Source organism: Heterocephalus glaber, unplaced genomic scaffold, assembly GCF_053883595.1.
Source record: "Heterocephalus glaber isolate CG9 unplaced genomic scaffold, H.glaber_assembly_v1.0 deba00001719, whole genome shotgun sequence".
NCBI lineage: Eukaryota > Metazoa > Chordata > Mammalia > Rodentia > Bathyergidae > Heterocephalus > Heterocephalus glaber.
Window position 1 is genome coordinate 5500478 of NW_028258432.1, and position 24959 is coordinate 5525436.

Here is a 24959-nt window from a genome sequence, read left to right on the forward strand (position 1 = left end):
AGCTGTATTAGATACCTAAAATGTACCAATAAACTTAATGAAAAAAAGAAACTGGCAAATTAATTTTAATATACAGATACAAAACAAATACAGATTCACAGCATTTACAAGAAATCATTCAAATAACATTGTAAATAATTTTTTTTTTTTACAAAAAAGCATTCAACAAAAATACATATGAAGTTATAGCAATCTTTTGGACCATACTTCAGCTGATAAAGCCAAGTTCAGAAGTGTCACCTGATTTACACAGATGACGTTATCTTCATGTGGACAAGTTAAAACGTTATTAAAAGCCAAGGTAGACTAAGAAACCACATTGGGTGCTAATATGTGGCCCCCCAAAAAAGGGAGAATGATTATTAAATTACAGAATTATTCAAAGTATTTTCTAAATACAAATGTCAATGCCTGACTAAAAGCAGCAATGAAAAGTATGTTGGAGCTAAGTAAGTTTACATAAAATACATAAGCTTCTGGAGTTTTTTTTCCTCCAAGGCCAGCTAGAAGAAAGTTTCCATTTATTTTTTCCCAAAGTCTTTTGAACTCCAGGTCCATTACATCCTGAAAACAAACAGCATTGGCCAAAAAGATTTTAAAAGAGAGCTATTAAAAGTGTAGTATATGGAAAACTGTTTGCTAGCTGCTTAACCCAGAAGTCATGTCCAGTGTGCAAACCACCAAAAAGACATTTATGTGTACTTGCTGACACTGCCCCGAGGGACACTTGTCTCCTCTCTCACAGTCAGAATGCTTTATTCTGTTGAGAAAACATAGCTGACTTGTACTGAGGAATGTCAGTAATTCAAGCATGCAGAGATTTCTACCTGGCAAGTTGCTGGATCACCTGATACCCTTTTACAGAAGATTTCTATTATGAATTGAATTCTGAATTAAGTGTACGTTTGCTTTATGTAAAGACAACAGCAAAGTGCAACGTGGCATACAACCTTCAACTTGATTGGGTATAAAAAGACACAATATTTACAAATGGCTTTAGATGGTGGTGGCCTGTTTTCAACTACAGAATTAGATCTACCAGCAGGAACAAACCTCAGACCTAATGAAAACAAATTATGTTAACAGTGTCCCATGAAAACTCTGGCAAACTGCTTGCCACCCTCTTTCTACTGGGCAGGGACAATGAATGTTACTTCACTAACATTTTTCAACTATTATGGTTGCTTACAGCCTACTACATTTTAGGTTATGATCAAAATTTCGATGGCTGCTTTTGACCCAAGGCTATTCCAACTGTCTCAACAGATTTGGCAAAATCTATAACATTAAAGAACAAATGAAAGTCATCAAAATGTTACATCATCTTTTTGTTTGGCCCACAACAGGACAGGGTGGCAATTTCCAATGAAATTCACACACAATCCAGGTAGAAGGCACTTTGTTCCTTCTTTTCGAGTGGAAGATGTGACTTAAATTAAGAAGGAACTCTGGCAAACTGAAAATGAGAATACTTGAGGTCTTCCACCTTTGCAGAACTCTGGTACCCGGTAATAAACCCAAGCCAGACATACAGATTTTCAAGAAGTCAAAGGATGCTCTATTCTTTTAAAAAATGTATCAGCAGTTTTCAGAATTACCTGAAAACCCAAATAGGATCTACCCAAGACAGATTATTTGATCAACTGATTCTCACACTGTATAAATCTGACTGAAGCAACCTGGGTCTTGAACTGAGCTTAATAAAAACTTGTCTGTGTGTTCAATTCTCTGTTAGGAAGTCCACGGAGGTAGGTGGGAACCAAAAGTAAGGGCTCAGCTGAAAAAATAGATAAGGACTTGCCAAAAAGCTTAAAGCATTTCTTCATTGTCCATTGGTAAATAATACCAAATGGAAGCTCTATGAGGGACTCTTTACTGGAGTTGAATCTGCACTGAAAACGTAACATAAACACATGATTCTCTTTACTTCTTTAAAGAAAATTTCTTATATTACATTAAAAACGAAACTGTTCAAAATTACTGTACATCTAAACAAGTCTAGTTAGCACTGAAAAGCACGTTAAGTAGTTTCCAAAATATATCATTACATTTTGTTAGTAAAAATGTCAGTTATATAAATGCAACTGAAATACACACACCACACACACACACACACACACACACACACACACACACACACACATCCCACAGCACCACTTCTGTCTTAGGACCTGCAGTGGGAAAGTCCAGAGAGGCAACCCAGGAGCTGCTCGCCACAGGCCCTGCACCGGCTCAGCAGCTCGCAGGGTCTTGGATGGCCACATAACGCCCTATGGAGGGTCCAGGATTATGTTTTCTTAATGTGTGATCTCACCTCCTTCAGCAACAGCTCTGAAATTGGGGAAAGGGGATGAAGAGACCCCAGGATGCACATCCCTGGAGTCAACACTTTTGTCTCTGACATTGTTACACTTGTTTATTCTCAATCATGGGCCTATGATTTCAAAACAAAATAAAACACCACTGTTAAGAAGAGCATACAAAAAAATGAACTTCTCAAATAGTCCACAAATGTGTAACACAGTGTTCCCCAGCCAGTGCAATGAGTAGAATACAATGCAGAGTCTGTCTTTTCCAGACACAGTTAAAAGATATTTTCATCAAACTTTACAATACGGACAAAAAAAAGGAGATTATTATTTGCAGGTATCAGCCTGTGTGGCCTTCGTTATACAACACTGCTCTGAGTCTGGGAGTTTTGTCAAGGTCTCACAGAGAATGACACTTTAGAAATCTACTGTGTGCATGCAGGCATGGCCATGTGCTACTGTTGAGGGTTTACGTGACAAAGGTGGCTTCAAATCCCCAGGAAAGCAGACTTGCTCTGTGCCTCTGATTTCTTTGAGAAAAGTCCACATCTATGTAACTCCGTCAGCGGGGATGTGAGAAACCATTGCAGGAGGCGCACAAGATGCTCTAAGAATGCTTTCCAACAAGTGTCATAAATGACAGGAAGTGAGCTTTTTACACATCACAGTTGTGTGAGTGGCAATTTCTTAGGTTATGATGGGTGAACGGGATGGTGACTTCCGCCTGAGGAACCACACCAGGTATGCAGCAGGGTTGACAAGGACAATGGCAGCCTGCTCTGCCTCAGAGGCAGTACTCTCTGGAGGAAGTGTGAGGTCCTCTGCACTGCAGGTCACGCTGCCAGATGACTTTCTCCAGCCTGTGAAGAGGAACCTTATAAGGTGAAGCCCATGCCGTCATTCGGCCACTGTGTGCACTCAGATGACACCAAGGACACCATGGCCATTTCCACAGCAGCTGTAGGTCCCTAATGCTACAGAACCGAGTATAAGCTCACCTTCTAGGTGTGACCAGATGTGTGTTAGGGGAGGCAGCGTCAAGACAATTCCCTCCAAAATCGCACACAAAAGAGAACGTCTGGTAGTTATTCATTGGTTACTGAAAGGCTCTGGGTGCTCTGGAACTGTAGTAGGAGTGTGTTTGTCACCAGCAAGGCTCCCCCTACTGCATGACGTGGGCTGCCCAGTACTGGCCCCTTGGGTGCATCTCAGGGTTCTGGTACAGGCTAAGCGGTGCGTCCTGACCTCTTCCTCCTTCTGGGGATGCAGCTGGGTCTCAGAAGAGTGGGTCTTCTCTTCTTCATTGATTCCCCAAAATAAGTTTGTAGCACTGGGCCCAAGGCAGTCCCGGGATTGCACCCTGAAGCAACTAGAATGGTGCACTGTTCCCACTGGCCAGGGACGTACCCTCGGGCTCACTTTCGGAAAGGGGCGAGTTTATGAAAAGTGTGCCAGAAGAGTGAGGGCTTCCGCTTGGGCTCTGCCAGGGCAAAGACTTGTTGCTGGGGGATGCTGGTGGGCACGGTGACATGGCGCTGGTGCAGGGGGTGCAGGCCCTGGGGCAGAGGGGCCGCTGGGCAGCTGTTGTAGCCTGGCTCAGGAGGAGAAAAGATGGAACACTTCATAACCACAAAGGGAACAAAGTAACAAGACTCTCAAGTTCTGTGTGTGTGTGTGTGTGTGTGTGTGTGTGTGTGTGAGAGAGAGAGAGAGAGAGAGACAGACAGACAGACAGACAGACTGACCTTCCCCAAAGCTTACCTTTCGACTTCCCCTGCCCTGCCTTCTGAGCGTTTAACATGGCAAGCTTCTTTTGGTTTTCTGGGATTTCCATTCCTGGATTGAGAAAAGAAGCAGTCTCTGTTCAGAGCCAATGACAAGACTGAAGCCCACGCTGCGCTGAGATCCTCACCATGACCATGGTAGAGGGCCTGGGAGGGCAGAAAGACTGGGAAAGGGCAGGGGCAGGACTGTCGGAGGGGCCCATAGCTACTGTCCAAACCCACACATGCACGGAATGAAGCTGGGTGCTTTAGTAAGGATGCGTAGACTTCCTGGGGAGCAGCCACGCCTGGGCAAGCACTCTCGGACCCCTAATTACTGCCCTGCAGTACCAGGCCCTGGGGCGAGGCCACAGGGGAGGTGCCCAGGCCTGCTCCCCAGCGTGCAGGCTGAGTGTGCCCATAGGAAGGTGCTGCTTCAGGCCTGGGGAACAGACCCTGTGCGGTGTGTTCCATCAAAGACAGGGTGCTGAGCGTCTGCATCTACTACTGTGTGAACTGGGTGAGAATGAGCAGCCCTGGGAAGCCCAGGCACCTGGTGATGGCCAGTGATGGCACCTGGCTGTCTCCAGCATCCAGGATGCAGCCACCTCTGTTAGGCCCTGGGGCCCAGCCTCCACCTCAGCTGGCAGCTGCTCCTTTGGCCTTGACTCCTTTCCCACAGCCCACGTCTGCCCCCAAGTGGTCCTGAGCGTCCTGCCTGGGTCACAGGCAAATGGGATGGGGTCAGGGTGCCTCTCCAGGGTCTGCCCAGACACTGCCCGGGCCGCCTACGCTGGCACAGCTTCCATGCAAGGGTCCAGGCCTGGGGCTCCCTCACCCTGCCTCCCAGGTTCACACTCCCTGGCTGTTCACAGCCCTCTGCACCCAGCGGCAGGAAACAGTGCACATCAGAGGGTGCACCACACTATTTCTTTCTCCCTGCTGAAGGGGAAAGCTCAAAACGCCCCATCAGAGTCGTCAGGATTCCAGGAAATCAAAACCCAGTCATTCCACTTATAAGTGATTCCAGGAACAATGTGATGTGACACGGACAGCTGGGATTTTCTGGCTGCCATGTTGCATTTTAAGAGCTGTCCTCTGCACCTACTTAAAAAACCACGCACAGGACAGGGTGGTGAGCCTTATTCCAACAGAGCCTGACACTGGCTGTTGAGAGTCAGGTGTCCTCTTGGTTAGAGGGCACCCAGCACCCCAGGAGTGGGGAGGTCGGGGTTGCCACAGTGCTCCCGTAGAGTCCGCCTGTGCAGCGGCCCTCTGGGGACACGCCTGCCTCTGACGGCCGGCTGGCCTGCTATATAAACGCCTACCTCTGCTGGGTGACAGAAAAGCCCACTGGCTACCTCCAGCGGCTGGCCGGTTACAGGCCACACGGAGATGGCTGCTAAAACTCCTCCTGGCCTCCTCAGTGTCTGGGGGTGGGGTGGAGGTTGCTCCTCCATGCTGGACCATGTGACCACTGAGGTCTAGGCTGGCTCAGGCTACAGAGACCAATATATTTTTCATTTTGTTTTGGAGACAGGGCCTTTCGGTATAGTCCAGATTGGGCTTGAACTCACTATGTAGCCCAGGCTGGCCTCAAACTCACGGCCATCCCCCATTTCAGGGTCCTGAGCACGGGGATGACAGGAGCACACCACCACGCCTGCCTGGCAAGACCAATATTTTCCCTCCCTCTCGTCCTTGAGGCCCCAGGTCCCTGCGGCACCCTGACTTCCACCTTGAGATCTGTGCTCACACCCCTGCTGTGAGCTGTGGAACTCAGGCTTACAGATGCTGCCATCGTTCATGCACAACTGGGATGTTGGCAGGAACATAATGCAGTGCCTTGGGGATTGTATAGGCCTGAACGCCAAATTCACCTACATAGTTCCATACCATATATTTAGCATGCCTGTATTATGACTGGGCCCTATCTGTCACATGAGCTCAGATGTGGAATTTTCCATTTCGGGCATCACTTTTGTGCTCAGAAAGTTTCTGACTTTGGGGTTTTTTTCCCCTTGTTTGTTAAGACAGGGCCTCACTGGTCTAGCTTGGCCTCCTGCCTCAGGCTCCTCAGGGCTGAGATGACGGGTGTGTATGTACCAGCATGTCTGGGCTGCATTTGGGACTTGGATTTTCAGATTGGGGCTGCTCAAGCTGACCCTGAGAGGGAAGGAGCACCGCCTCAGTTTGTGTGTCTGCGGCAGGGCTCCAAGTTCTCTGGATGAAGGTGGGGAACACGCAGGCCCAACTGGGTCTGAACTGACGGGGGCAGCAAGGTGAACTGGCAGGGCTCTGCAAAGCGCTGCTGGAGGGAGGCCCCAGAACCATCTGCGGTTCCTGATGGCCTGGGGCCGGGTCTCCGGTCTCACACTGAGCTAGTCTCAGTGCCACTGGGTCACGTTAAGAGTGGGCCAGTCCTTGAGGCTCATTTTCCACCTGTGTGATGGGTGTGCCTAATAGTAACCATGCCCTTGGCGTTTATAGAGACAAACTCTATGAATGTGCAGCAGGCTAACTGGCATAAGTCAACACGGAACAAATGCTGCCCGCAGGAAGTACACCTGTCTCAACCCGACTTCTGAGTAAGATCAGGAGTCCTTAGGAGCTGCAGATCTCTTCTGCCTAGTGGTGGGCTTCACCTCTGAGGGAGAGGTCCAAGGAGGGAGAAGGTGAAAAAGCAGAGGTGCTGAGCCGGGGTCCCAAGGTCCCAGGGTGCTCACCCATCTCCCGGTCCTCCTGCACCTGCCGCCTCTCATCTGCGCAGGCCTGCAGCCACCTGGCCTTGTCTTCCTGTTTCCTGGCACAGAACAGGTGCACCTCGTCTGTGGTCCTGCTGACGAGTTTGAAGGCATTTCTCACGTGGAGGTTCCAGTCCTTGTCCCTCCCATCCTCCACGTCCACAGTCTCCACCTGGTCCATGTCCATGCGGCCTTTGTAGTACAGCATGTCCCGGCGCAGCAGATCCTTCTTGCAGGATACCAGCTGGTGGTCAAACAGGAAGAACGTCCTCTGCTGGCTCTTGCCTTGCTTGGTGAGCCGGGTCAGCTCCCCGGAATGGATCAGCTCTGAGCTCCGGTCTAGAATGTTGAGGCCCTGGAAAGATTAAAACATGTCGGTCTCCCATTTCTGATTCCTGCAGGTGTCAGGGACACAGAAGGGACCCCAACAATCTTTCTGGGATTTTCAGGTTACCTGACACCACCCATGGCATGGGTGGACCAGGCCTTAAAGGCCATTCTGAACCAAGTTTTCTGGTCTCCTTACTCACAAAACTTCTCTTTTTTTCCTACTCAGTGGGAAAATGTTACAGTACTTCTCTTTTACCTGAGACATCATTGTTACCTATACCTATGGTGAAAAGGATGCTAAATGAATGAAGCTCAGCTAAGATCTGAACTGGTAGCTGACCAAGACCGGGTATCCAAGGGTAAGGATGCACTGGGAGGGTTTTACCGCCACGGGCACACAGCACTACAGACAGGCCTGTGAGCCAGGTACACAGCAGCTCCCTGGAATAACAACTAGTTTATCATGTTGGAACCAAAGGCCAGGTAGCAAACTGCCAGCAAGAAGCTAGTACACTTCTGATGGTAAAATCAGAATGTCAAAGTCCAAGATGGGAAAGAAAAACAAACTTACAGAATTTACACTGGATTTAATCCAATGCTACCTTACGGCCTTTGTTTGATAAGATTTTATTCTGCTTTAATCTCAATCATAAACAATATTCTTTGGAGGTAAAAAGGCTTGACTAGAAGCAGTTCTTCTATTTACTTGCCTGCAGCCATTCTGTGCCTGGATTCCTTACTTACAGAATAAGGGAGTGAGGCCCAGTGAGCTCTGAGGTCCACTCCAGGTCTAGAAGCCTGCAAGGTCCTTGAAATATAAGCATGTTTCTCCACCTTTCACTGCCCTCATCTACTTCCGTTAAAATTCTGACTTTTCACTACAAACTCCCAATCCTCTGGGAAAGTCAGTTCTGTCCTACAATGGACACAGGACAAAGTTTCCTTGTTCCAGCCAGGCACAGTGGTGGATGCCTGTAATCTGGGAGATACACCAGAAGAAGCACAAGCCCAGGCAACTTAGTAAGGCCCTGTCTCACGAATTAAAAAAATTAAAAAATGTCTGGATATAGCTCAGTTTGAAGGCCTTGGGTTCAATCCCCAGTAGTGGAAAAAAAAAAGTTCGCTTGGTCTAAAAACAATGTGAAGCTGGGTGTGGTGGTGCACACCAATAATCCCAGCACTCAGGAGGCTGAGGCAGGAGGATCACTGTGATTTTGAGGCCAGCCTGTGCTACATGGTGAGTTCAAGGCCAGCCTGAACTACATAGAGAAACCTTGTCTCAAAGAACAAAAACAAAACAAACAAAAAGGCATCTGCTTGTTCTTGGTACAGTGGTGCAGTATAGCAGTGTGCCAATGAAACTGGCCTGCCTACACTGGTTTAAACTCAGCCCTGCCACCGTCTAGATGTGTGGCCCTGAGAAAACTACTAAACCTTTCTGTGCTTTATTTTCTCGGTCTGGTAAATGAATACAGTAACGGGGCCCACCTACTTCAGATTGTTTCGGGCACGTTGCTTGGCATAGACTAGTGCCAGACACATTGTAAACACAACCAGGAGGAAGCATCCATCAGTGTACACATGTGTGTGTCCTGTGGCTGCATGCAGAGCAGCCCCTGTTCCCACAGAGCTGAAGCTTCACGTTGGCAGAGACAGAGCCTAAACAGTGAACTAATGATGGGGCGCATTCTGGATGGGGTGGCCAGTAGTGGACCGCTTCATTTACCAAGATGCTTCAGAACACAGACCATTAACAGGATGGTAAAGTGTCATCAGACGGTTAAAGTGCAGGCCGTGGTGAGCAGCACTGGATCGCGTGCACACGCGTTTGTGTGTGTGGTGTAACTTCACTCACCTCCCAGCCGATGATGGACACCTGCCACTGAGCAATCTTGTTGATGCTTTCCAGCTTGCGTTTGCGCTCATTGATAAGACAGGCTACATTCTTCATGGCCTCATAGGCTGCCTTGATATTGTTGTAATCACTGCAAAATGGAGGTTAATTTTGATCGTGTAACACACAACTTGCAACTGAAGACTGGCAAGATAGCGTGCTCAAACCTGGGTTTGTATACTGCTGGCCTAGACAAAGTAGTTTCTGAACAACAGCCATTGTTTCCTTTCCCTTGTTTCCCTGTGAATAAACTACAGTTTGCAGAGGTTAAGGAGCTGGCAATGCAATTCAGAATGCTTTGGAATAAGAATATCTTCATGCCTTTCCCAGAAATCACAATGAATGAAAGTAGATGGCATAAGAAACTAAGTTTTAGTCATGGTGACTAGGGGTTATTTTTGTTCATACAGAAAGGACGGTCATTATTGCTTTGATTTTGCCATAACCAGTTTTGCTATAAAAAGTACTTCAAAATCACTATTCATTTCAAGAGTATTTATACCAAGCCTCATCATTCACTGGCTCAAGAAAGGACACAAGAGGACATGAGCTGCATAGTCAGAAGTGGTGAGCTATGTCCTTTCTAAGAGGGCATCTGCCTTTCCAGCACCCTTCATTTCTGGGGCTTTCCTGACACCATAGTAAAATCAAAGTAAAAAGTTCTCACCAAGATAGGTATGGTGGCCCATGCTTATAATCCTAGCACTCGGAGGCTGAGGCAGGAGGATCACCATGAGGGCAAGGCCAGCCAGGACTGCATAGTGAGTTCAAGGCTAGCCTGAAGTATATAAGCAAGACCCTGTCTCCAAAAAAAAAAAAAAAAAAAGTTTTCCTCAGCAGCCTCTGACCCCACAAATTCTGAAAATTTTGAAATAAACTGAAACTGCAGTTCTTATTTACACACAGGTTAGAACACTGCCTAGTGTCTGAAAGTGTTTTGCTCAGCATTAATAATTTAGGAATGTGAAAACTAATTATCCAGCTTAAAATGGGCTAAAGTTTTACTTTCCTATAGTAATGTGCAGGACAGAGGCATGGGGTCTCAGATAGACTGAATGAAAATCCTCCTGCAGGGCCGAGGATTTAGCTCAGTGGTTCCGGTGCCTGCCTTGCAAGCGCAAGGACCTGAGTTCGATCCCTAGGACCAAAAAAAAAAAGAAAATCCTCCTGCATGGCAGGATGGAAGCCTTGAAAGTGGATGCTAGCATCTGTCTACCACATACAGCTGAACTTGGCTCCAGGGCAACTCCTGGGGGCCCCTGGCATGGCCCCACCAAGAAGACCCTGCCATCTGTCTTTAGACAGCTTATTCATTCAGAAGCAGAGCAGAAAGGAGGACAAAAATGATACATGGGGAATGACCCAGGATAATGGGAGCAAAAAACCTGGGGAGGCCTCCAGTAATGAAGAAAGAAAGCAAAAGATTTTTGGTATGACCCCAGAAATGAGGAGAATGTTAGTTTTTGAAATTTTTGTTCTGTTTTATGTAAGACAAGGAAATGAGCCTTTTGTCATTTCCTTTAAAACTATTATTGTTTGATATAGCTAAAATCTACAAAATGCTCACAGTGAAAAATGCCTTGCAGAGAAAAATCACCATTGAGTGGTGTACGAAGCTCTGGCCATCGCTTTCCGTCCTGGAATGCACTAAGCTGCCTGTGTCTTTCACGGAACCTACTTCTTAACACAATCTCAATGGGTAGAATTCCGATGTCTCGCTGCCAGCTGCCTCTGAACCCCTGGTGGTTCAAGCTGGCAGGAATATTAAATTCTCTTATTTTTTCTCTGATTCCTATCATGATGTCTTTTCTCTTGTACTTATGATGTCTTTTAATTCTTTTAAAAAAAAAATCTACAAATCTGACTTTCCTAATTTTTTCCACAGAAAATTGTTTTCTGATTTTTCTATCAGGAGGGAGGGAGGGAGGGAGCGAGGGAGAGAGAGCTTTTTCCTTTTATCGATTTCAATGGACACTTTTCTTATTCTTTCAGCCCTAATTCTTTAACTGAGCTCCCATATCTAGGGTCTGCTGCTCAGTGGCCTGCTCCTATTCCTTGCAGTCTACTGTGAAAGATTCTCTCTCTGAGCCTGGTCTCTCCACAGGAGCTTAGGGCACAGAGGGACGAAAGAACAGCCCACCCTCCACAGGCTGCAGGGGAGAACTGTGACCACCCATCTAGGAACAGCAGCCTCCCTCATTCAGTTTCGTCTTCCATGGTTTCTGTTACCCACAGTCATCTGTAGTTATAAAACATTAAATGGGAAATTCTAGAAGTGATTCATAAGTTTTAAACTGTTCATTACAGTACCTTGTTATAATTGTTCTATGGTATTATTAGCTATTGTTCTTAATCTCTTACTGTGCCTAATTCATAAATTAAACTTTATTAGAGGTATGGATGTACAGGAAAAAAACATAGTATAAACAAGAGTTCAGTACAGATATTCCTTACTTAACGACCTACCTGTTATGGAGTTATGTAAATAAAGGCAAAAATCATCAAGTTGGAGTTTCCTTTGACCATCTATTTGTTCTGAATATTGTAATGTACATCCTATATACAACTTATTAAGCAACCAATTCACTTAATAACCTAATTGCAGGACCAGAACTCAGTCATTAACGAGGACTGTCTGTACTATCTGCAGTTTCAGCCATATAGTGGGGTTTTGAAGGTAATCCCTCTAGTAAAGGACATTTTTTCTTGTAATGTCATTTCTTTCTTTCTTTTCTTTTAAGGGTGTGGTGGGGTGAGACAGGGTTTTGCTATGTGGCCAGGCTGGCCTTGAACTCATGGTGATCCTTCTGCCTCAGTCTCCTGAGTGTTGAGGTTATGCACGTGTGCCACCATGCCCGGCTCTATCCTTATGTTTTCATATCTCTAGAGATGGCTACTCTGGAGTCTCTTCAAATAATGCACTTCAGTAGTTGACAGTTTGTAACCACTATAAACAATCTGGAAGTCTCTTCCCTTGAGCTCCCTGGCAGTGCTGGGAGTGCCAGGCCAGCCCACCTGTCCCTGCCACTCCGGCACCACTGATGGGTCCCTGGAGGCCCTCACCTGTGCTCCTGCGTAGTGTACTTGAGCAGCTCAGCCAACTGCAGGGGGTACTTGCAGATCTTCTGCACGGGTGTGAGGAGGAAGCCATCAAGGGCAATGTCGATCATCTGCTGCAGCAAGCGGCAGGCCTCAAAGAAGTGCCTGTACTTGCTCTGTTTCATGAGGTTGGAGAGCTCCAAGCAGGCACCAGGGTGGTTATTGCAGTACTCAGAATAGATGGCAAAGCCCTCTTGCTGGAAGGGAAATCAGCTCTGTCAGGTCATGGGCAGCACTGGGCCACCAGAGGGCACGCTCCTGGAAAGGAGGGGGTGCTGTACAGCAAGACAGGCCATGAAGTCCCAGGGGACCATGCTACTCTGCTAGGCCTTCAGGCCTGGACAAGGGGAAGGGGCCTGAGTGTGGTTTGAAGAGTAGCCATCGGGGTTCTCTGCTGGTGGGTGGAAGGAGCTGGGTGCGCCTCCGCCCCAACTGCACCAGCTCTCATCTGAGGCAGCAGAGAGGAGGAAGATGCTGGCCTCTGGCCCTTCCACCCCTAACTGACCCCATCCTGCACCTTCTCCCGCAGGTCTCCTGCCCACCTTACCAGGTGGGCCTGGCTCCCATGTCTGCCATCCTCTTGCCTCCAAGCGAAGGCTATTCGTCCTCTTGGACCTGGAGCTGAGTGTTCCCTTCTCCCTCACTGGGTTGCAGCTCCCCTCCCTTCCTCCATTCTCCAAGGCTGGGCAGAAATCGGCTTCCAAGGGCCTGGCCCTGGCCACCGCTCCACGTCCCTGAATGTCGCCTTTCTCCTACCTGGGCCAGTGGGTCACTCACTCACTTCCAGCCCTCTTTGCAGCTGGCCTTCCTTTCTGCCCAACGTGCAGGCTGAGGTGTGCTCAAATGTGCCATGTCTGAAATCAAGCCTCTGTTTCCTTAGAACACAGACTTTCCCAAGCCACCTGTTAGTTCGTCACAACTCTATAAGCACTTTTTTTTTTATTGTGTCACAAGAATCCTTAATGTTTAGAGTGTATTCACAGTGAGGCTGTAGACGTGTGCAGTGAGGGGTGCCAAGTGGAGACCATCTCAGTCCACATCAGTCCACTCTCGACGGATATTTCCCGGGAGATCCCTGAGACAGAGGAGCCCCGACTTTTCTCTCCGTCAGGCCAGCTCTCCAGGCACTTTTGACTACTGCTGTTCCTTGATGCCTACAACCAGTTTTGTCAGACTTTCCTGAAAAATATCCACTTCAACAATCTCTTTTCCAGTTTTCTGGCCCATCCTCTGGCCAGGTCCAGCTCAGCGCCCTCCTGGCAGTGGCCACACTCCATCCTGGGACTGCTGTTCTTGGGCTACTCACTAGCCTGCTCTCTGCCTTTGCTCAGTAGGGAGTAGCTGCTCCCCACTGTTCCTCTACAGAACCCTGCTGCTCTATCACATAGCGCTTTCTGAGAGCCCCCAGTATGCCCCAGGCACCTACATGCCCATCTTCCTGCCAGCTCTGATATCCTGTCTCTAGGAAGCTACTGAGCCCAGCACCCAGTAAGTGAAGAGGGTTCTGCTGTCACTGTCATCATGATTGCTCCATGACTACTGTGGTTGCAAAATAAAATCTTATTTTGCAGCCACAGAAATCTTTCAGCGTTAAACAGGAATGGTCACCAGTAAATGATGGGCCACTCACTCTCTGGTGTGTTTCCTCCTCTGCCAAAGAAGAAAGACAGCCTTATCCCCCCAGGGCAGTACAGGAGCCAATACAAGAAACCACGGAAAAGATTCTTGGTTATAATGAAGTTACATTTAAAATCATTATTCAACCAGATGTTACTAAGGAAGATGCAATGATGACTTACATGTTGCAGAAAACAGGATCCTAATTCACTTAAGTGAGGTTCCTCTTTGTTGTATTTTTTCTCAAGGTCTTTCAGGAACTGTCTTTGGAATTTGTAAATATCTTCAATGTTTCCGAAAATAGTGGCTAACTGTGCAACAGTGAACATTCCTGTGTGCTTGCGACACTGTCGAATATAGCCCTGCAAAATAGGAAAGCAAACTTTTATGTATCTGGAAATTTTAAAAAATCACTTTAATAGTACACGGGGCAAAGTGGGTAAAAGCTATGGTCTTGGAGTGGATTTTAATTAGGGAAAATTATTTTTGCTTCTATGAGTCCCTGACGAGACAATCACACTTCCATGTCTATAATCTGCCATAGATATTTTTAAAACAAAAGAAAAGTGAAAAATTTAACATGGTTAGGTCTTTAAAAGTTCCAGAAACAAGTTAAAAATACCAGAGTTTCAAATACCAGAGCTTAAAAATTATTATTGCCACTTTTTTCTACACTGTTAAGATGATCATTCTCCCATTCCTAATTCCATTTCACAGCCGAGAAGACTTGTCAAACACAGAATGCCACTGCTCGCTGAAGAGCCAATGGAGTTCTGCTGATTGCTAATCATGGCAGAGTCAAGAACATTCACCCCAAAGATCCCACGATCACCTGCCTTCTCTGCACAGCACAACTGCGTACATCTCTAACCAGAGGCTTAATTCATTAGTGCTCCACCTGCCATACCATGGTTATGCTATGGTTTCGAAGGAGTTACTGGGATAGGAAGAAACAGCCATGCATGTTTGTTAACAGTTACTTCCAAAAGTAACTAATAGTTACTAAACTAATAGTAACTGTCCAAAATCACGTATCTGAACAGATTAAACTATTTAATCAAATATATATTACTGACTTTTGGTATGAATTTGAACAGGAAAACAATACATTGTAACAGTACGGGCTCTGGGGCAGACTGCCTAGGCTTGAGTACCAACCATACCAGGTGACTGCTCTGGCCCAGTCCCCTCATCTGCAATAGGGACTAACAGGATCTGCCCAGCGAGAATGCTGGTGGTCACTGAGTTACACCAGGTAAAGGGATGGTGCACAGCCAATGTGCAATAATTATTAGCAATCAGTCTGAATTTTCTAAAATGCCACTATCACGACCTTCCTCATCAACTGACACAGAATAAGTGACTGGCAGGAGTGTGGAATGCTGAATGGACAGTGCAGACCTCCACATGGCCAGGACAGCAGGACCTGTCAGGGCAGGAGAGCCCCAGTGCAGTGCAATGCGCAGACAAGATCCATTAAGAATAAAACACAGCTGGGCGTGGAGCACACGTCTGTAATCCCAGCTCTATGAGAGGCTGAGGCAGGAGGATTACAAGTTCCAGCCCAGCCTGGGCAACTTAGCAAGACTTTGCCTCAAAAAAAAAAAAAAAAAGGTCTGTGAAAGCCCTGAGTTCAATCCAACCCCCAGTACCACAGAAAAGAAAAACCAGCTGCACACAGGGAAGTTCTCTGAAATCACAACTACAGAATAAAATTGATTGCTGACTATTCTGATATTGGATACTTGGGTATTACCAGATAAAACTAATATTTTGAATCAGTGTCTAGATGACTCAGCATCTTGTCTCTGTGTCCATGATTAGATGCTGAGGTGTTAGAGTCAGTGACAACCTTCAACTGTCAAATCAAATGGGTTTCACTTAGACAGCGTTGCCTTGTATGGGAGTCACTCCCTTAGAACAATCTCAGGGGCTGATCCTGAAAGAGTCGAAGTGCGCCCTTACAAGAAGGCTGCAGGGATTAGACGCAGCAATGCTAAAGGAGTCTGCACAGGGGCTCCATGCGCTGGAGTGGAGGTGCAGAGAAAAAGGAGGGACGTGGAAGCCAGCTGAGGAGCAGGGGAAGGAGAACGCTCAAGTTTGCCAAGCAGCCAGGGCTCTGGAATGTGGGGAGGTCCGGGCCAGTGCCTTACCTCACAGATATCCTGGAGGTGCTTGATGTACACCCGCTCGGTGTTCATGATCTCCTGGATGACGTTGGTCCTCATCTGGTGCTTGTTCTCGGAATGCCTGTGGCAGCTGGGGCCAGCACCGTCCTCCCGCTCCTCGCCATGGGAGCTGCTGGAATTCTCCGACAGCTCTTCCTGGTTGACTCGAAGCTGCAGGCCACACACAGGGACAGGTGACAGGTGACTTGGGGGACAGAGAGGCAGCACCAGAAGAAAGGCGGGAGAGCCCTGGCTCTTGCTTTTCCAGAACCAGTCAGGGAGGCAGCCTGGCCACAGCCCACGTGTTCACGTGCCTGGCACAGCCACAGCACCTACGCCAAAAAACTCAGTTGCCTTCAGAATGACCACTGTTACTCTGACCATCAGACTGTGGTACAATTCTGCCTTGCATGTGGGATTAAAAATACAAAAGAACCCGACCTGGATAATGAGATTTCCTGAGATGATTCTGCCGTTCTCCCACAGACACCGAGTGCCACACCCTTACCCTGACAAAGCTTGCGGGGAACCAGGCTTCCTTGTCCTCGTTCCGGCCCCACCACCAGTCCTTGTTCGAGGCTTCCAGGACTTGGATGACATCACCAGCCTTGAAGCCCAGCTCCTGGTCGTCCATGGTCACATGGTCCCACAGGGCCTCTGCGAAGACCACGCTGCCATCGCTGATCAGCTGGAAGGAAGACATGAGTGCACGCTGAGTGCAGAGACTGGCAGGGGGGCTGGACCGGGACCACTGTGTGAGTGCTCTCAGGGTGACACTGCCACCTTCTAATTCTCATGTGGACACACTGGAGTATCCCTCACTCCCTGCTCTGTTTAAGACACAGGAAAACATACTGGGAAAAGAGTAGAAGCTGGGTATCTCTGACCTGCTCACAAAGGAAAACCCAGATCCACTTTTAAAAGATGGACAGATGCTCTGACTTCCAGTGGGCTTACAGCCCCATCAGCTCACCATAAACTGAAAATATCCTAAGTCCAAAATGCATTTAATACCTCTAACCTCATAGCCAGTCTCATAAATGTACTCAAGACACGCCTGATAGCCTGTAGTTGGGCAAAAATTATCTAACATGAAACCCACTCTACAAGAAAGTGTTCAGTAGTTCACATAACTGATTGAATGCTGTATCAAAAGTGAAAAAAACAGAATGGCTGTTCTATATTGCTAGCCCCGGAAAGGATAAAATTCGAAATTCCAAGTACCATTTCTACTGACTGTGTGAGTGTCACTTTCACATCATGGTAAAATAAGAAAAGCATTAGTAGAACCATAAATCTAGGCCACTGTATACATACCTCATTTAGCAGGTTACTAAAAAACTTGGGTATTTGGAATACTCACTGAAATGGTTTCTTACCAGCTAAACTAGCTGTTATACAGCCAAGTGCTCCTAATGCTATCTATACCCGTATGTCACTGCATGTCCATTGTGTCTTCACCTAGAGCGTGTCATTCTCTCTACTCCCAATTTGAGTAAGCCTGGAATCTAACTTCATAGTTCACTGCAACTAAAGAGAACACGACGTGATCCTGGTCAAAATCACCAGCAGACACAGCTGGTCTGTCTGCCGGGCAAAGGAGCAGATGACTGACACTTTCTTACCTGCCACGACACAGGCTCAGCATCTTTTATCTAAAATGCCCAGGATCAGGAGTTTCAGATTTCAGTTTTTTGGGTTTGTGAACATAGACTCTACTGGTTGAACATCTTTTTTTTGGTACTGGGGATCGAACTCAGGACCTTCCACTTGCGGGGCAGGTGGCAGAACCACTGAGCTAAATCCCCGGCATGGTTGACCATCTTTAATCCAAAAATCTAAAATCTGAAGCTCTGAATGTCTTGATGTTGCTCACAGTTTCAGATTTTGGACTCTGGATTTTCTGTTTAGGGATCTGGACCTTCTCGTGTGACACAGTAATGCCTGGTAACCTTAGTAGAGTGCCAACACACTGAAGTCTTGGTCTGTTTAAGACACAGGAAGCTGGAGATGCCTTCTAGAAAGATTTCCATTACAAAGGCTACAGCTGCAGCCAGGGAGAAAGAATACCGATTGGGAGGGAAGAAATACATGGTTAATTCCAGCGCTACCATTTTCCAGCATGCAGTTTAATCTCATCTTGGGGTTGTTTATTAGGATGTGGATGATAACTATTAACATTTACCTCTCAGATCAACTGAAAGGAAGAGCCAGGTGTGGTGGTGCACACCTGTAATCCCAGCACTTGGGAGGCTGAGGCAGGAGGATCACCACAAGTTCAAGGCCAGCTTGGGCTACACAGTGAGTTCAAAACAAGCCTGAACCATATACTGAGACACTGTCTCATAAAACAAAATAAAACAAAAAGAAAAGGAGAGCATTTCATAAAATGAAACATAGGCCCTGAATGCTAATGACTGCTGCTCTTATTTCATAGAGATGCACTTCAGCAGCTTGAAAGATTCATCAAAGACATTTCCCCACACAGTGCCAGAAAACCATCGTGCTGTTCTTATGAGGGTTCCAGGGTTTGGAATACGCTTAGTAAAACCCAACCCAATAACAATGTCTTGAGTGGCTCTGGCCTCTGACAATTGGGTGCCAAGCCAAGTGTTGTCACACAGGGTTCCAGTACCTCATTGATGGCCAGCTGCTCCCCTCCTGGCTGTAGATATCGAGGGTTGGTCTGGCAGAGTTCTTCATAGCTGAAATCCTCCTCACTGCCATTGTCATCCACTAAGGCAGAGGACTCAGTGCCTCCATCTGAAGAAACTATGAGAAAGGAGAAGGCATGCTTTAAAAGACAGCTAACAGGCTGGATGTGGTAGTGTACGCCTGTAGTCCCAGCCACTCTGAGGCTGAGGCAGGAGGACTGTCAGATTTGAGGCCAACACTGGCAACATAGTGACATGACACTCTGTCTAAAAATGACAGGGGGAGGCCTGGGGATGTGGGGTACCATTCCTTGGGCTCAGTTCCCCAAAGTGGGGATTTTATATGAGAGAAGAAATGACCTTTGATAACATGCTCCTTCCCCAGTGAAAAGAATTATTTTTGTGCTACTCAGAATAAGGAACTGTTAGGTAATTTCTCCTGACATTAATCCACAGGTAACAGCTAATGTTAAGAGGAACTGGGCTGGGGGTTTAGCTCAGTGGTTCCACCACCTGTCCCGCAAGCACACGGACCCGAGTTCGATTGCTGTTACCAAAAAAAAAAAACATAAACAAAAGAGGAATTGGAGTTAAATGTTACATTGAGAAGTGGATCATTTCAAAATGCGCTGTCAACACAGTGTAACTCTGAGTTAAAGCAGAGTGAATTACATGTGATTTAGTGGGAAATTTGTACTCCCACTTGACTATAAAAAATACGTGAGGTAAAGAAAATGCAAACTTTAATCATTTAAAAAATATCCTGCTTCCATCTGCAAGGCAATAGTACCACCCAAACCAAAGGGCCCCCACAGTATCATCCACTGGTGAAAACATGCATCCATTTTTATTGTATGTAGGGTTCATCCACACACAGAAGGGCTGCAGCTCTCCTCATCAGATTAGCAATGACATGGCACCTTTACTACAAGAGACACAGACCTTTTAACTACAGATAGTGCTGGCAGAGCACTTTCGACTGGCCACTCGGGGATTCACATTTCTTTCTTGGGACTGGCCCACTCGCTCTACAGTGCTAACAGTCTATCACAGGGTGGAGATGTGTTTGGCTGAGCCCTGCCCTGTGTGTCAGTATTTTCTCCAACACCATGACTGCCAGGTGCTGGGGACACAGGCTAAACAAAGGACAGTATTCCCTCCCCAAGGGGACTGGGCCAGAACTCTGATGAGAGGTGATAGAACCTCATTCTGAAGACTTAAGCTGGAAACTGGGAAATACAGTGAGTGAGGTTCCCTTGAAGTGGCCCTGGGATTTTACAGAGAAAGGATATTCCTGCACAGAGCTCAGGGAATGGCTTCACGGAAGGGGTAGCTGTCCCTTTGTCAACAGCAAAAACTGGTGCTTCATAGGGGCCCCCTTCATCTGCAGCTTCACTGCCCGCGGGTTTCCTTAGCCCAAAAATATTAATGGAAAGTTCCAGAAATAAATGATTCATTAGTCTTGGGTAACCTTTATTACAGTATGGTACAACTGTTTGGTTATTATTGTTGTAATCTCCTACTGCGCATAATTTACAAACTAAATTCTCTCATGGGTCTGTATGCGCACAGTGTTGGGTACTGGCTGCAACTTTAGGCAACGTTTGGGCGTTGGGGACGGTACCTCTTGCGCACTGCGGGTAGAGATTGTACTTAGAATGGAAGATGAGGCTAGGCAGATCGGGGTGACTGTACACTGTAGAGACCACAGGGCTTGAGCAAGCTAGGGGTGCTCTTGTAGGATTCTGAGTTGAGGGGCAACAGTCCTCTGACGCTCCAGAAACAAGGAGCACTGGAGTCACAGAGTACTGGGCTGAATTCTAGCCCTGCCCCTTGGTAGGCATGGGACTGCAACCAAGTGACTCTACCACTGAGCTTCACGTCCTAAGTTTCTTTTTCATGAATGAGGTGACCGAACATGTGCTGAGCTTCCTAATGTCCTCAACATAGCTGGGACTCAGACAGTTACTGTGCAGATAGCATGGACAGGGGCTGCAGAAAGACTTTGCTACAACCTGGAGGAAGGGCTGTGGGGGCAGAGGTGGAGCCAGGGACGCGCTCTGGGGAGAAGCAAGAGTCTTGAAGGTTAGCAGAGGGAGGGAGAGCACCAGGGAAAGGCACCCGGACTGGAGCCCAAGAACACTGCAGAGGTGCAGATCAGGCTTGGAGCTCCAGGAGCTGTAGTGAGTAAGGATCCAAATTTCTGGGGTGGTTAACAAAGGGAAGTCAAAGGAAACAGCCAGAGTGGCAGGAAGATGCAGGCCTGGACAGAGAGAGGCATGGATAGCAGTCTGTCCGGCCTTGCCTTGAGTTTGTGTTTGTACTAACTCTGCCTTCAGCACATGCCTATACTGCTGAATTTTTTTTTTTTGAGATATCTTATATTCTGATAGCTCCAAGATGCTCCATTCCCAGCCTGTCTCTGCTGGACTGACCTTGTTGCAGGAGCTCCACAGACCCTGCCATCCCAGGGCCTCCCCGCTGCTTTCCCCTGCCACAGCCCTCCCTTCCTCAATGCTTCAGCCGTACAGAGCCTCCGCTCCTTACACTGGAAATGTGAGACATACTGACCGAGAGGGCAGCAGTGGGGATAATGACCTCTGTGACAAGTACTTGCGTGACTACTGTATGTCATGTACTGCAGCCCTTAGTTTTTCCTCAACTAGCAGAGAGGAGCATGATTAGGATGAAAACCAGATGCACAGTGCGTCGAAGCAGATGTGGGAAGACAGAAAGGTGACCGAGGGCCGCTCGGCCAGCTGAAGTTCCCCAGCCCAGCCCAAGCCGCCCACCCATGGGCTGCCCCACCCCTGCCATCTCAGTGGCACCCTGTCCAGACAGGTCTGCACACAGCCCATGTTTGTGGCCTGCTCTCCCTGCAGCTGGGGGCCTTGCGACCGGGAGACACTGAAGCACTAGCTGCAGTCACTTCCTCTCTGGATTCCTCCTGTGAGCGGAGCCGAGGGGGGGCCCCCACTGTGCACAGTAGGCTGTGTACCTGGGAACCTTTGTGTACCCAGCCTTGAAAAGCCTTGGCCCTGGATGCACCGAGGATAATGTGGCCAAGTCTGAGCTCTCAGTGTGGATCAAATTGGGGTCCAGGCTCTGACCACGGTGCAGGGCACCTTCTCCCCACCCAGTTCCCCTTCTGTCCTCATCCGAGGCTCACCCCGAGGTCAGGGCTGGGGGCGAAAGTGAGCTAGGCTGAAGGGAGGCTGTGTTCAGAGGTCTGAGCACATAGCCAAGAAGCAGGGAAGTAGCCCAGAGCCCCGGCACCCGGCTGCTCTGTGGTTCACCAAGGAGGGTGCAGCGCTGGTAGGGACACTGGAGCCTGGTCCCCAGGTCAAGGAAGCACCACGGACGTGCAGGCAGCTGGGCAGCAGAGAGCCAGCGCCATGAGGGTGCTTCCCCTTCCAGGACCTGACTCCTTCAGGGGGCTCTCCCCACACCAGGGAAAGCAGGGCTGGCGCTGCTGCAGACCTTAGCAAAGAGGCCTTGGAAAAGCCAGATGCCGCCGTCTGAGGAACACACTGGAACTCATCCAGTGTAAGTCACGTTCTTTTCAAAGCAACTTCTCCTTTCTCTGCTGTGGTCAGAGAGCCTGCAAGCAGTGAACGTGGGATGACCTAGACCAGTGCACTTTCCTGGGGTGTGTTGGGGGTGCCGCAGGAGGACACCGTGGAGAAGCAAGTGTGATCGCTTCATGTGTGAGCACGTTGTAGGCTACACAGGGGACAGCACCAAGCTTGCTCCAACCTTGGAGCAGCTGCCCACAACACAAGGCCTGGGGACTGAGTGCCTGGGTGGACATCTGAAATGTGCCAGGGCTCCTGGGTGAGCAGGATGTATACAAATCCCCAAAGCCGCAGGAATCTTCAGGCTTCAGCCAGCAATGATCTGACACTGTCTGGTACCAATGGCATTTCTCCTTATCACATTTCAGTCATGGCTGAGCAAAAAAAAAAACCAAAAACCCTCGATAAAATAAAGGTGCTTGGGCCTCCCACTCAGAGCAAACACCTTCAAACGACAACTTTCTACTTCAAAGAGCCATTTGGCAACATCTGCCCAGCAAGAACTCCACCATCTGATCTGGATATTCCTGTGAAAATCAGTAAAGAAAAGAGGGGGAAAAAAGGTCAGCCAGTCTAAAGTCTAAAGAGAAGGGGAACCCACTGAAAAAGTGTTTAACTCTACAAGGGATAGGGAAACGGAACCTTCTGGAAAAAGACATGGATGTGGTACACTGAATGTCTGAGCTCCTACCAAAAATACTCAGATGATCAAGCGGGCTCATGAGGAAGGTTGATGGCAGCCCAGTGTCACAGATGAGCATTTACTGAGCGCCATGGAAGCAAGGCATTCAAGTGTTCCACTCAGTCTCCCCACCTCGGGGAGAGGGAGCGTGGGCAGGGCCCTGGATGGGAGATACGCTGTATGTACAGGAAAGGCGAGGTCTTCCACTGGAACACCACCTAGGTACAATAAAAAAAGAAGTGCTGGAAGTGCCGAGTACGCTAACAGCTCTGATTTGATCATCACACGATGTGTACGTGTACAGATCATGCTGTCTCTCATAGACACAGTTATTATGTTAATTAAAAATAATACTTATTTTAAAAAAAACCCAGGCAAATAAATGTCCCAGCCACACTATCTTTCCAGCTAAATGACCTTGGCACAAGTCATTCTTTCAGGTTCAAGTTTCCTACCTGTGAAATGGGAAGAAGTGTACGTGTTTTACGTATTCAGGTCATCCTCCCTCTGCCTTTCCCATCCCAGTGCGCCTCACCAACAGCAGGCCTCACTCCACGTCCCTCCGGAAGGCGGCCCTCCTCTGCCTCCTACCACCCCAGCCCAAACCACCCACCAGAACCACCCACCCAGCAAGGATGTGAAAGCAGCTTCAGCCCCAAGTCAGACTGTGTCACTCCTCTGCTCAAAACCAGCCTTCCCACCCCCACCCCAGGCCAGGCCACCCATTTAAAACTGCAGCTCTTACCCTCATCCCGCATCCTTCCTCGTTCATTTTCCTCCACTGCAGCTGTCACCATCTAATATATTCTGTTCATTACCTGTCTAGAATAAAAGTTCCCTAAACACAGCAATTCTAACGTAACTTATTCCCAACTGTATTCTAGCAACTAGACAAGTATAGGGCAGTGGTGCCATAAAATTATGATGGAGTTGCATAATCCTATTGCCAAATATTTCTACTGTACTTTTCCTACGTTTAGTTATACAGATACTTCCATTGTACTATACCTGCTCATAGGATTCAGCACACAACATACTGTATGGGTTTGCAGCCTGGGAGTGATGGTCTAGATGTGCAGTGGGCTACAGCCTCCAGGTTTCAGCAGGTACTCATGACACCTGCCTAGCAATGCACTTCTCAGAGAAGGTCCATCCAGTGACGTATGACTGCAGGGCATACTGACTTAGAGCAGGGCTGTGGGGTCTGATGGACCTGGCTCCAAATGATGGTGCTGCACAACTTTTGTTTTTTGCATGTGAGACCTTAGTTGACGTCCTTTCTCAGTACTTATACCTGTTGAGTGTGGAAATTAACACCCATCTTTCAGGATGGTTTGTAAATTCTCAACAGTAACTGTTGCTGGTTTGCTGTGGACTCAAGTGAAATGATGGTACATGAAGCTCTGTGCAAAGTGAACAGAAGTGCAAGATATTGTTTGATGGGGCACTTAGGATGTGCTAGACACTGGCTTGAGCCTCGTTAGTTCAGCAGCTCATATGATCCTCCTGGCAATACTACATGGTGGGCACTGAAATTGGGCACCCAGTCTGTAGACAGGCAATGGGCCCACCCACTGCCTCTAACTTACCCACTGGGCAGTCCTGTCTCCTCCTACAGTGCTTCTATTATTAGTAAAAAGACAGTAACTCCTGAACAGACACTACACACAGGTTAGTGCCAGAACTTCAGCACTTGTACACCTTTCTGGAGAGCAGCAATAATTACTGATTTCACCTCTGGTCCTCTGCTGAGCTTTCTTTCCTATGCCCGTTCTCTATTCTAATAGGGCCTGTCAGCAACCTGCTGCAGTTTCTGTTTTAATGCTTTCCCTTTCATGACCTCAAGTGTATTCCTAACTTCAAGTTCTTTCTGAGCTAATGAGTCCTTGTGTTCCTAACACACAAAGACATATACACAGACATATTCTTACTTGCTTGTCTTTTGAGACAGGGTATTGCTATATAGTTCAGACTGGCCTCGAACTCGCAGTGATCCCCCTGCCTCAGTCTCCCCAGTGCAGGGATTACAGGTGTGTGCCACCAAGCCCGGCTTGTCCTATAATTTAAATGTGCTTTAGAGAGTTGAATTTTTCAATATGTGTCTAGATGAGAAGGATTTTAGGT

At 47.7% G+C, this 24959-nt stretch overlaps 1 protein-coding gene across 12 annotated transcripts in view; it reads right to left on the reverse strand.

Moving 5' to 3' along the window:
• Positions 1-46: 46 nt before the first annotated feature.
• Spata13 (spermatogenesis associated 13) overlaps positions 47-24959 on the reverse strand; it is a 142849-nt gene continuing 117936 nt past the window's right edge. For 10 of the 12 annotated variants that reach the window (XM_021236347.2, XM_021236342.2, XM_004854837.3 and 7 more), the window contains 9 exons: positions 18560-18696; positions 16433-16612; positions 15910-16095; positions 13939-14118; positions 12104-12336; positions 9002-9131; positions 6799-7171; positions 4071-4145; positions 47-3900 (listed from right to left, as the gene is read on the reverse strand). In XM_021236347.2, the coding sequence (XP_021092006.2) occupies positions 3725-3900; positions 4071-4145; positions 6799-7171; positions 9002-9131; positions 12104-12336; positions 13939-14118; positions 15910-16095; positions 16433-16612; positions 18560-18696 (1670 nt within the window). In that variant the 3' untranslated portion in view covers positions 47-3724. The remainder of the gene's footprint in view (positions 3901-4070; positions 4146-6798; positions 7172-9001; positions 9132-12103; positions 12337-13938; positions 14119-15909; positions 16096-16432; positions 16613-18559; positions 18697-24959) is intronic. The other 2 variants (XM_087199466.1, XM_004854835.4) reach the window with 2 other exon arrangements.